The sequence below is a fragment of the Mesocricetus auratus genome, unplaced genomic scaffold, assembly GCF_017639785.1.
Source record: "Mesocricetus auratus isolate SY011 unplaced genomic scaffold, BCM_Maur_2.0 Super-Scaffold_100004, whole genome shotgun sequence".
Lineage (NCBI taxonomy): Eukaryota > Metazoa > Chordata > Mammalia > Rodentia > Cricetidae > Mesocricetus > Mesocricetus auratus.
Window position 1 is genome coordinate 87536069 of NW_024429189.1, and position 13114 is coordinate 87549182.

General features: G+C 39.4%; 1 protein-coding gene across 2 annotated transcripts in view; it reads right to left on the reverse strand.

The window, feature by feature from the left end:
* The window catches only part of Ubr1 (ubiquitin protein ligase E3 component n-recognin 1), a 125821-nt gene that overhangs the window by 69456 nt on the left and 43251 nt on the right, over positions 1–13114 (reverse strand). For both annotated transcript variants that reach the window (XM_040746131.1, XM_040746130.1), the window contains exons 13-17: positions 7599–7698; positions 6676–6804; positions 4077–4257; positions 2741–2802; positions 2235–2345 (exon numbers count right to left, since the gene is read on the reverse strand). In XM_040746131.1, coding sequence (XP_040602065.1) covers positions 2235–2345; positions 2741–2802; positions 4077–4257; positions 6676–6804; positions 7599–7698 — 583 coding nt within the window. The remainder of the gene's footprint in view (positions 1–2234; positions 2346–2740; positions 2803–4076; positions 4258–6675; positions 6805–7598; positions 7699–13114) is intronic.

A 13114-nucleotide genomic window follows, 5' to 3' on the forward strand; every position in this document is an offset into this window, starting at 1 on the left:
AATTTATTGTGAACTGTTGGAATGACTCTGTTTCTTATCATTTACTTAAGAAATGGTATTTGAGCCAGGCAGTGATGGTGCACACCTTTAATCCCAGACAAAAACAAAACAACCAAAAAAAATGGTGAATGCCTGCAGGATTGTATGGGTCTTTATAAACTGGGTAGAACAAAGAGAGCAAGCAGAAGCTGGAGGAGAAACTAGCAGAAATGTAAAAGGACAAAGAATATTGAAAAATATGAATGCAAGAAAATGAAGAAGAAGAAGAAGAAAAAGAATATAAAAGAGAAATGGAACTAGATTTGAGACAGAATTAGAGCTAAGAAATGATAGACAATTAGGACAGAAGAATCAGGATAGAGACAGAAGAAAAAAGAGAGAACAATAAAGAGACATGGATAGAAATAAAGTGTTTTGAGCCGATTCTTTTTCCTTAGCCCTCAGATCCTAGTTTCTTCACTTACTGTAGCCTCTCTTTTGAACCCTGAGAAGAGGTTTTTAAGGCTGGCCCTTAAAAGCCCCCATTAGTCTGTAGTGATATCCATGGCCCATGTTGCCACAGGGGATCATAGGAAACATGCACATTGAAATCTGAGGGTTATGCTGAGCCACCCCTGCCCCTCACTGGCCCTCGGATATCTGGCCCTGCCCTTCACTGGTTACTGCAGCAAGAAAGCTATATCCCCTCATCCACCTTACTCAGGAGACATGGCCCCACCCCTCACCATGGTTGTGGGAGAGCTGGCCCCTAATGGCATGGGCCTAGAAAAGCTGTCTCTGTACCTTGCCTGAGTGGGGAAGTGCCAGTGACCAGGAAAGACCCACATTCTAGGCCTTAGAGTTAGTCTACCCTACCACCTACCCCATCTATGACCTGCTGGAATTTATGGGACTGGTCCTGCAGAACGATAACTGCAGGATCCCCATGACTCAGGACAATAGCAGGATATCTGAGATGCATTTTGGTGAGGATCCAGTGATGATGGTGCGCCAGAGTCCTTGAACCAGTCCAATGGCTCATTGCAATTAATATTTGTGAGTGGAGTTGACTGGACCAAAAAGGTATATAGTGAGACACACTGAAGTACCCAGTGCCACTAGGATGAATGAAGAATGTTGGAAAGATGGAGGAGCAAGGTCAGTTCTTTTGTTGTTTGTTTGTTTTGTTTTTAATTGATTTAGGGGATGATGCAGGGGTAAGGGGAGGATATGGAGAGGTTGGGATTGGGTGCATGATGTGAAATTCCCAAAGAATCAATAAAGAATTATGTTATTAAAAAAAAAAATCTACCAGGTGGTGGTGGTGCACACCTTTGATCCTAGCACTTGGGTGATAGAGGTAGGTGGATCTCTGTGAGTTTAAGGTCAGGCTGGTCTACAGAGTGACTTCCAGGACAGCCAGATCTATTACACACAGAAACCTTGTCTCAAAAAACAAAAAATGTCTGTTCCCTGACCTTTTAGGAAAAGCACATGTCCCTATTTCCCTAAAACAAAAGGAAAAATAATGAAGGTAGCCATTGTTGTTGTCTTTAAATGGTGCTGGGGGCTGAACCCAGAGCTGCACACACGGATTTTAGCACTGAGTTATGGTCTGAGGCTTGTAGGGTAGCCTTTGATTAGGGCAGATGGTGAGTACTTACCTCTAATATTCAATGACCACCATAGAAACAACGAAAACAACAGTAAAAAAAAAAAAAAAAAAAGACAAATGGGGAACCCGAGAGATGGCTCAGGGATTAAGAGCACTAGCTACCCTTCCAGAGGACCTGGGTTTGATCTCCAACACCCACTTGGAGGTTCACAATCATTTTTAACTCTAGTCCCAGGGGATATGATGCCCTATTCTGACCTCCAATGGGTACTTCATGATGTACATGGTGCTCAGACAAGCAAGCAAAACACCCATATACACACATACAAATGTAAAATGAAAACAGGACAGAAGTGGGAAGACTCAATGTCTCAAATTGAGATAAACCTTAGGAAAAGGATAAGCTAATGGGAGACCCCTCTTCTACGACTACTAGCTTTCAACTATCTACTTAAACATCCTAGCTTCTTATAATTCAGATGGGCTAAATGGTAAATAGGAAAAAAGGAGAAACACTTATAGGATTCCCAGAATTTTCATATCTAAGAGATGACACAAGAAAATAAGAGCAAATATTTGGCAAACTCTATGGAAAAAATGAATTCATTCATAGATGTGTATAATAGACCATGTGCCATACCTGGCTAATAAGAGAGAGCCCATTTCTTCGCCACATCTCAGCAACAACCTGGGCAACCAGCACCAGACAGCGCAAAGGATACTCCATTAGGACCTCTACGTGAAAGCCCTCCTGAAACACAGTGAGGTCAGCTTCATTATTTCTCACACTACACACACCTCGACACAAGCAAGAAGTCGGTAAAATGGAAGAGCTTGCCCTCGATGCCTTTCAGCATGACACATTCAGCTGTGAAGTGACTAAATGTGACTACTCAGAGGGTTAAAAACATGATTTCTTTCCCACCCACCAATGGAGACAAATAGGACATAAACAACTCAATACTTAAGAGTCACTTACAAACCAGGCGTTGGTGACACATGCCTTTAATCCCAGCACTAGGGAGGCAGAGGCAGGCAGATCTCTGTGAGTTCGAGGCCAGCCTGGTCTACAGAGCAAGTTCCAGGACAACCTCCAAAACAATACAGAGAAACCCAAGCTCGGGGAAGAAAAAAAAAGTTACTTACAAAAGGCACAAATTCATGCAGTCTTGAAACAGCACCTAGTCTGCTCAAACGTACATGAAGACCTAAATCATTTTTAAAAGAAGAAAAAAGAGGACAGGAAAGCAATTAAACCATTTTAGTGTACTTTTAGTTAACTCATCAAAATTGGAAAATTGGATTATTTAAATGTATTTTCACTAGAATTAAGGATGTATCAAAGAGTGCATGTCTACTGTGGAGGAAGCCTTAAATTCAATCTCCACCCCCGCCACAACACACACACACACACACACACACACACACACACACACACACACACACACACACACACACTCTTACTAGGTTCATAAATGATACTACAAACCAGGTGGCACACGCCTTTAATTCCAGCACTCAGGAGACAGAGGCAGCGGATCTCTGTGAGTTTGAGGTCAGCCTGGTCTACAAAAGTTAGTTCCAGGGCAGCCTGCAAAACATTACAGAAAAAACAGTCTCAAAAAACCAAAAACAAAGAGAAGAAAATAAAAAAGAAAAAGAAAAGATACTCCAAAACAAAAACATTTAACTTCTAATTTTGAAATACAGTATTACAGCCGGGCGTTGGTGGCGCACGCCTTTAATCCCAGCACTCGGGAGGCAGAGGCAGGCGGATCACTGTGAGTTCGAGACCAGCCTGGACTACCGAGCGAGTTCCAGGACAGCCTCCAAAGCCACAGAGAAACCCTGTCTCGAAAAAAACCAAAAAAAAAAAAAAAAAAAAAAAGAAATACAGTATTACAAGCACTTACAATCTTACATTGTGCAACATCTTACATTGCATATGCATCACTAAAAGTCTGCCTTTCCAGATGTTTATTCTACTCTTAAGGAAATATCAAGAGGGTCAGCAAGATGGTTCAGTGGGTAAAGGTGCTTGCTGTCAAGCCCAGTGACCTGAGTTCAATCCCCTGATCTCACATGGTGGCAGGAGAAATCGAACTCTCACAAGCTGTCTTCTGATCAACATACACTCACCATAGCACATTGCCCCCACTCACAACAGAAATAAATGCACAAATGTAATTTAAAAGATAAAAAAGAGATATCAAAACAATTGCAACCTCATCTGAATGTTGGCATAAAGTGATATAAAATCAACACTGATAGAAAAGTACCAAGTTGGTCCTTGGAGAAGTATAAAGCATAAGTAAGCCTCCTTGAATAAATATTGGGGTGACAGCTCTCAAAGCACAGAAATAATGACAGTCCTTAACTCCAGTATCTAATGGGACTATATGGAACAAAGAAAAAAGAGAAATACTACTACTCAGAATATCTAGAAGATTATCAGAAATACATAGAAAGCAAAATCACTCACCAGCAAGAGTTCTAGAAAGTGGTAGGTGTATGCTTACAAGGTCCTCAGATACTCTGTAAGACTTGGTTTCCAAAATATGACCGCACAATTGTACTACTGTCTTGGTACTAGACATGAAATTTGTACTGCACCTCATTACAGCTTTGTGACATTCTTTATAAGCCACTAGTAACAGATCTTCCTACAGGAAAAGAGAAATACAAATATGTTAACAAGTTAGCTACTTTGTCACCTACTACTTAATAAATATTTATTAAATACAAGTACAAAATTGTTCTATGTAGTTCTAGACTACCTACATAGGATGTAAAACCAGAGGAAATATGAAATATAAACATTTAAAATCAGAGTAAAAATTGTAGGCACCACTTAAATGATATAAATTTAGTTATGTTAAAAAAGAGAAGAAAAAAGTACAATTGGGAAGACACACTTTTGAAAGCGGCTTTCCAGTGGGCCCTAAAAGACACCACAGAATTTGTCAAGGGACGTAGCTCAGTGGTAGAGCGTTGACACAGCACGTGTGAGGCCTCAGGGATGCTGACAGAGAGAAAACGACGCTCATGAGCATGTGTGCACAGAGCATGTGCAAGCACGGGGCAGAGCAGCAGTTTCTAAGGCTGCAGAGCACAAGCTTCTCTCTCCCTCCCCCTTCCCTCCCTCCCTCGCTTCCTTCCTGTTTTCTAGTTGTCTTTTCTTGTTTTGTTTTATTTCTAGAGACAGGGTTTCTCTGTGTAGCTTTGGAGCCTGTCCTGGAACTCGATTTATAAACCAGTCTAGCCTTGAATTTACAGAGATCCACCTGCCTCTGTCTCCGGAGTGCTGGGATTAAAGGTGTGTGCCACCACACCCAGAAGATGTTTCTAATACATAAATTCTTAAGTTTGATCCCTCATACCACACACAAGAAGAGATTTTAAGCATTAGGAAAAATGAGGAGATATTTTGAGAGCTAAAAAAAAAATCAAAAAAGAAAAATGAGGAAATCAAACGTTTTATGGATGGAATTACTGAACATTAAATTGGAAATACTGCAGTATGTAAATATATTGACAGTGTCTGAAGAGTAATGGAGTCAATATATTTTCTAAGAATTAATGTGGATCACCAAAATCACCAAAGGTGAAGAAAGAAAAGGACAGCCAGGTGCTCAGGAGACAGAAGCAGGCAGATTTCTGAGTTTAAGACCAGTCTGGTCTACAGAGTGAGTTCTAGGACAGTCAGGATTGTCACACAGAGAAACCCTGTCTCAAAAAAAAAAAAATCATATTCTCTTGGGGAGGACCTATGGTGTGTGGGTGTGGGTGTGTATATAATTCATATGTGCACGTCAAAGGTAACCTTGGGTGTTACCCCTCAGGAGCATCCACCTTGTTTTCAGACATAGTGTTTTTCACTGCAACCCAGGGCTCACCTATTAATTACTTAGGGTGGGTGGGCCAGAGAGCCCCAGTGAACCTCATGTCTCTACCCCTCTGCCAGTGCTGAATTTATAAGCACACACCACAATGGTTGTCTTTTTATGTGGATGCTGGAGCTCAATATAACTCAGGTCTCAGGTCTTCATGCTGCATGGCAAACATTTTACTGACTAAGCCACCTCCCTACCCTGGGATTGGGTCTTTACATAGAAATGGTTATGATCTAAAATTGTTGCTTAAGCAATACATTTATTTCACACTTAATTTTTAAGTGGCTTAATATATGTAAGAAACTTCTTGATTAAATAAATTTATAAATACATATGGGAAAACTGGGATAGACAGGTTTCAAAAGGGTCTTGATAAATATGGTTCTGACTGTCCTGACGCTATGTAACCCTGGTTAGCCTTGAATTCAGAACAATTCTCTTGTCTTAGCCTCCTAAGTGCTGGGATTCCAGGTATATAACACTATACCTAAGACATACATTTTTAAAAGGATTTTTACTATAATTATGAATGTATTTGTGTGTGTCCCTGTATGATATTTGCACACATGCATAGTTGCCCAAGAAGGCCAGAGTTCAGACTCCTCTGAAAATGTACTTGTAGGTGGTTGTAAGCTGCCTAATGTGTAGCTGGGAACTAAATTTGGGTCCTATGCAAGAAAACTATGCACTCTTAGTCACTGAACCATATTTCTAGTAGTCCCAACATACATTTTTTTAAAATTACTTTATTATTTTACGTGTATGGGTGTTTTACCCGCATGTATATCGTTTATCTGTATATCATGTATGTGTGCTATCTGTGGAGGCCAGAAAAAGTTACAGGTGGCTGTGGCTGTGACTCACCATGTAAATGTTGGGAATTGAACCCAGGTCCTCTGGAAAGTCATCAAGTACTCTTGAACAGCTGAACCATTTCTCTTGCCCCCAAGGCATATATTTTTAAACCTTGCAATTCTCCTAAATAAGCAAACTACATGGGGATACATTTTCTAATCAAATATAAAAGAATGAATTTTCATCCTATACTTAATAACCTAATTTTAAGTATCTAAGACTATCACATTATAAGCTTTTATATCAAGAAAGCAGTAGCACAAAACTATGATACTAATAACTATTAGAGCATTTTACAAAGGCACTGATTCTACTACCAAATCTTTAACTTACTTCACAAGCACACCACTCTTGGAACATGAGCAAAATATTCTTGAGCTGCATCTGTATAGCAATGGCAGCCTCCCAGTCAGGGTCTACTTCAATGTGTTGTCCAACTTGTCTTCTGATTTCTTCCATTCCCTGAAAAGAAAGATTAGTCAATCCATGGCCTTTCTTGTTGGTGGTTCCTCTATGGCAAAATATAAATATACCAGAATTTATATTAATAAATGTACAGTATTTTAACATAGCTGTTAAACTACAGAATATATGAGTTAGAACACTACCTTTCAGGAGTAAACAGTTCATGGATATCTGACTGCAAATACCAGCAATTAAAAGTTCCTATTCTCTCATATGTAAAACAAGAATCATAACAGCAAAATAAACCTATAAGCTGAAGACAATTTATGTAGTCTTACCATATATTTATCATGAGGTAAACACTGAATGAGCATTAATTATAGCAGTAGTAACTAATCACACACACACACGCACACGCGTGCACACACACACACCCTATGAAAGCAAGGACAAGTTAATGTTTATATCTTATTACAAGTTAGTGTTTATATCTTATTTCTACTACATTATAGAAATTTTCTTCTCTGAAAACCACAATTAATGTCTTTTTTAAAATGAGGAAAGGGGCTAGAGAGAGAGGAAGGGGTTAAAAGAACAGACTGCTCTACTAGTGGACCCAGGTTTGATTCCCAGCACCCACATGGAGGCTCACAACAGCCTGAAATCCCAGTGAGTTCCAGGGGACTCAACGCTCTCTTCTGGCACACATGGACACCAGGCAGGCACAGATATATATTCAGTCAAGACACCCACACAAATCAAATAAAAATAAATAAATAAAATGTGGGGGGTGGATTTTTTTACAGCTAATTTTATTTTATTTGTATAACAAAGAATTAGACTTATCATACCTGCATACAGGTAAGAATCTTCAGAAAAGACCGGAAACCTTCAAGGAACTGCATTCTTAGCCTTTCTGTCCATATTAGCGGCTTGCTAATCAGGATATACCTGTCATTTTAGGAGAAAAAGAAATAGTTCACTTCTTTATTCTGAGATGATTTTAAGGTTCTTAGGGTTATAGACAATGCTGACTCATCAAAATTATAGTTATAATTTTTTACACTAATTAGAACCTTTAAGTAGAACTAAAGTCATTTATTTTGCTTTATTTGTATAAAACTAGCAAAATAAGGGAATCATCTACAAGAGACAGCATTCAAAGCTCCGCCTGGCTTTCTAAGTTCTCTTCCAGAATAATTAATAAGCAATCTAGCTTCTTACAGGACAGGACAGTCACAAACACCTGTAGACAAATACAGTACCCAGGGCAGTCCCATCACAGACACCTATATAGATAAATACAGTACAAGACTTCTTTAGACATTTTTTTATTTTAATTTTAAATAGCTTGTTTTGCATGTCAATCCCAGTTCCCTTTCCCTCCCGCATCCCCCTACCATCCCCCATCCCCCCACCCTATTGCCAATTCCTTCGGCATAGGGGATATCTAGAGTCTATCATTTCATTCAGGGTAGGGCCCAGGCACTTCCCTAAGAGTCCAGACAGAGAGAGCAACCCTCTTTGTGTTATGGACACACGATGTCTGTTAGTATTCCAGGGATAAACACTGATCCACTGCTCAGGACCCCATAGGTAGCCCAGGCCTCCTCATTGACTCTCACATTCAGGGGGTCTGGATCGATTCTATGCTGGCCTCCCAGCTGTCTGTCTGGGGTCCAAGAGCTCTCCCCTGTTCAGATCAGCTGTCTCTGCTGGTTTTGCCAGCCCATTCTTTGCCAATTTGCTCTTCGCTCCTCTCTCTCTGTTGCTGGGTTCCTTGAGTTCTGTTCAGTATTTAACTGTGGGTGTTTGCCTCTGCTTCCATCAGTCACTGGATGAAGGCTCCAGGATGGTTATAGACATTAAGTTCACTATCAGGAATAGGCATTCGAGGTGGTCTCTACACTATTGCTTAGCTTGCCAATTGGTGTCATCCGTTTAGATCACTAGAGGTCACAATGGTGCCTGATCTGTCTTCTAACCTATGATTCCCTCTTCCCCCTATCCTACCCCCCCCCCAGTCGACCTTCCTGTTCCTCCATGTCCTACTCCCTCTTCCACTTCTCCCCCTCTCTATTTCCCAGGTCCCCCTCCCCCCAACCCCTCGCCATGTTCCACATCTGTTCAGAGGATCTTGCCTTATTTCTCTTCTCTTGGGTACCATGTATATCATTTAATTCTTTCCTGTTTCCCAGACTCTCTGTCAGTGGAAGTACAGACTGGCACTCTCATGATCCATGTTTAAAATCCATATATGAGTGAGTACATATCATGTTTGTCTTTTTGTGACTGGGTTACCTCACTCAGGATGGTTTCTTCCAGTGCTATCCATTTACCTGTGAATTTCAAGATTCCATTGTTTTTTTTTCTGCTGAGTAATACTCCATTGTGTAAATGTACCACTTTTCTCTATCCACTGTTCAGTTGAGGGGCATCTAGGTTGCTTCCAGGTTCTGGCTATTACAAATAATGCTGCTATGAACATAGTGGAGCAGATGCCCTTGTTGTATGAATTTGCCTCCTTTGGATATATGCCTAAGAGTGGAATTGCTGTGTCTTGTGGTAGATTGATTCCCATTTTCCTGAGGAATCTCCATACTGCTTTCCAAAGTGGCTGTACGAGTTGGCACTCCCACCAGCAGTGGAGGAGTGTTCCCCTCTCTCCACATCCTCTCCAGCATAAATTGTTTTTGGTGTTTTTGATTTTAGCCATTCTGACAGGAGTAAGATGGTATCTCAGAGTTGTTTTGATTTGCATTTCCCTGATGGCTAAGGATGTTGAGCACTTTCTTAAGTGTCTCTTGGCCATTTTAGCCTCCTCTATTGAGAATTCTCTGTTTAGTTCTGTACCCCACCTTTTGATTGGATCCTTTGGTGTTTTGGAGATTTGCTTCTTGAGTTCTTTGTAAATTTTGGAGATTAGCCCTCTGTCAGATGTGGGGTCAGTGAATATCTTTTCCCATTCTGTGGACTGCCTTTCTGTCTTGTTGACTGTGTCCTTTGCCTTACAGAAGCTTTTTAGTTTCATGAGGTCCCATTTGTTAATTGTCGATCTCAGTGTCTATGCCACTGGTGTTTTGTTCAGGAAGTGGTCTCCTGTACCAACTCGTTGAAGAATATCTCCCACTTTCTCTTCTAAGAGTTTCAGTGTGGCTGGATATATGTTGAGGTCTTTGATCCATTTGGACTTAAGTTTTGTACAAGGCGATAAACATGGATCTATCTGCAGTCTTCTGCATACCAGTACCCAGTTATGCCAGCACCATTTGTTGAAGATGCTTTCTTTTTTCCATTGTATAGTTTTAGCTACATTGTCAAAAATCAAGTGTTCATAGGTGTGTGGGTTAAAATCAGGATTTTCAATTTGATTCCATTGGTCTACCTGCCTATTTTTGTGCCAATACCAAGCTGTTTTCAGGACTATAGCTCTATAATAGAGCTTGAAGTCAGGTATGGTGATGCCTCCTAAAGTTCCTTTATTGTATAGGGTTGTTTTGGCTATCCTGGGCCTTTTGTTTTTCCATATAAATATGATTAATGTTCTTTCCAGGTCTGTGAAGAATTGTGCCGGAATTTTGATAGGGATTGCATTGAATCTGTAGACTGCTTTTGGCAAGATTGACATTTTTATTATGTTGATCCTACCAATCCAAGAGCATGGGAGATCTTTCCATTTTCTGGTATCCTCTTTGATTTCTTTCTTTAAAGACTCAAAGTTCTTGATATACAGGTCTTTCACTTCCTTGGTTAACATTATCCCCAGATATTTGATGCTGTTTATGGCTATTGTAAAGGGTGAGGTTTCTCTGATTTCTTTCTCAGTCACTTCATCGTCTGTATATACTAGGACCACTGATTTTTTTGAGTTTACCTTGTATCCTGCCACTTTGCTAAAGGTGTTTATCAGCTCTAGGAGTTCCCTTGCGGAGTTTTTCGGGTCACTTATGTAAACTATCATATCATCTGCAAATAGTGAAAGTTTGACTTCTTCTTTTCCTATTTGTATCCCCTTGATCTCCTTTTGTTGTCTTATTGCTGTAGCTAGGACTTCAAGTACAATATTGAAGAGATATGGAGAGAGTGGACAGCCTTGTCTTGTTCCTGATTTTAGAGGAATTGCTTTGAGTTTCTCTCCATTTAGTTTGATGTTAGCTGTTGGTTTACTGTATATTGCTTTTATTATATTCAGGTATGTTCTTGTTATCCCTGATCTCTCTAGGACCTTGATCATGAAGGGGTGCTGGATTTTGTCAAAGGCTTTTTCAGCATCTAGTGAGATGATCATGTGGTTTTTCTTTCACAGTTTGTTTATATGGTGGATTACATTGATAGATTTTCTAATGTTGAACCATCCCTGCATTCCTGGGATGAAGCCTACTTGATCATGGTGGATGATTTTTCTGATGTGTTCTTGAATCTGGTTTGCTAGTATTTTATTGAGTATTTTTGCATCAATGTTCATGAGGGAAATTCATCTATAAAGTATTCCACACAATAGATGCAGAAGGCTCACTGCCAAACTCTTTTTACGAGGTTACAATTACCTTGATACCCAAGCCACACAAAGACACAAATAAGAAAGACTTCTTTAGACTTTTTATAACCATCACTCAAACAGCCAAGTCAAATTCTTTCAGGCACAGATAAGTTCAACTTCCTACCCCCAGGGTTTAAGAACTCAGAACCTGAAAGAAGGACGGAAACCTCTGTGTCTCCATGCCTTGAACAATAGGATACACAAATTTAAAGAGACCAGCAGGCCTACAGTTGTGCAATTATGTTAGCCTACAATTCACCAGATCAGTATCTCTTTTGGTTGACAATAACTGGTTTCAATGGAAACAAAATTTATCATGAGTAAGTTCTCAGGATATGATAAACTATTAAAAATTATTGGGAAAAGAGATACAGTGAACACTATACTCAAATGTTAGCCACAACCACACATAAAGATTTACTAAAAAAAAATTTTACAAAAGAAAGTAATGCAGAACATAAAAGACAGTGAAATAAATACAGAAAAAAATATGGATTACAAAAATTGTGGAGATTATGGTTTAATTTCTCCTATGTTTTAGATAACCATCAATGTGGTAGCTATACATTAAAAATTAAAAATAGCTGGGCAGTGTTGGCTCAGGCCTTTAATTCCAGCACTCGAGAGGCAGAGGCAGGTGGATCTCTGTGAGTTCGAGACCAGCCTGGTCTACAAGAGCTGGTTCCAGGACAGTCTCCAAAGCCAGAGAAACCCTGTTATGAAAAAATAATTAATTAATTTAATTTAATTTAATTAAAAATATAATTATGAGTCAGGCCTGGTAGTATATACCTTTAATCCCAGCACAGCATGTTGAGGTAGGAGGATCTCTGTGAGTTCGAGGTCAGCCTAGTCTATATAGAGAGCTCCAGAATAGTCAGAACTAATAGAGACCTTGTCTCAATAATAACAATAATAAATTATAATTAACCTTTAGTATTCATTAAATTATAATAATCATAATTAAAAGTTAATTATAAGTTAAATTTATTATTTTTTTTATTAGCCTGCAAAGTGACTTAGCAGGTATCGATGCTTGCCACTAAGGCAAATGAGCTGAGTTCGATGCTGAAGACAAACATGAAGAAAGGAAATGACTCCTGCAAATTGTCCCCTACTCTCCATACATGCTGAGTCATGCACACTCATACACATGCACATACACAAAATAAACAAATAAATGTAATAAAAACACAATTAGCAGCACCTTATCAAATAAGAAATTGAAGTATGTTAGTTATTATTTCTTCAAGACGAAATCCATAAAAAGTGTCATCAAGGTTGGGTTGTTTCATAGCACCATAAGTTAAATGTGGTCCATAAACAGTACCAACTTTTCAGAAATATACTCTTGCACTCTAATCAGGTGTACTGAGTAAGAATCTTCATTTTAACAACTCCTTGGCTAATCTGAACAGTGCTGACACAGAGTAAAAGAGAATTTACATTCCTAGCTTGCCATGGTTCATGCATGAGCTCTGACCTAACATGTAAACATGCAAGGGGCAGGAAAAGCAAAAGTGATGGAAGAAAGAAACAGGAGTGGGGGATTTGAGGGTCTGCTACACTTTTCAGAAATGGGACACAGATACTGGTTAAAATAATAAAAGGAAATTTCCTTAATAGAATCAAAGTTCAAATGAATATCTTTTCTATTCACTGTTAAAAGTTAAGAAACCAAATACCCCATCAAATATATTCCATAGACCAAGTTACAAAATCAAATTGAGATCCCCGCCTCTGACTTTACTGGGTAAACTTCAGTTGGGGTCCTGTGTTCCTTTCTTGACATGCTATGGTACTCACTCAACAGGCACAGGTTCAGCA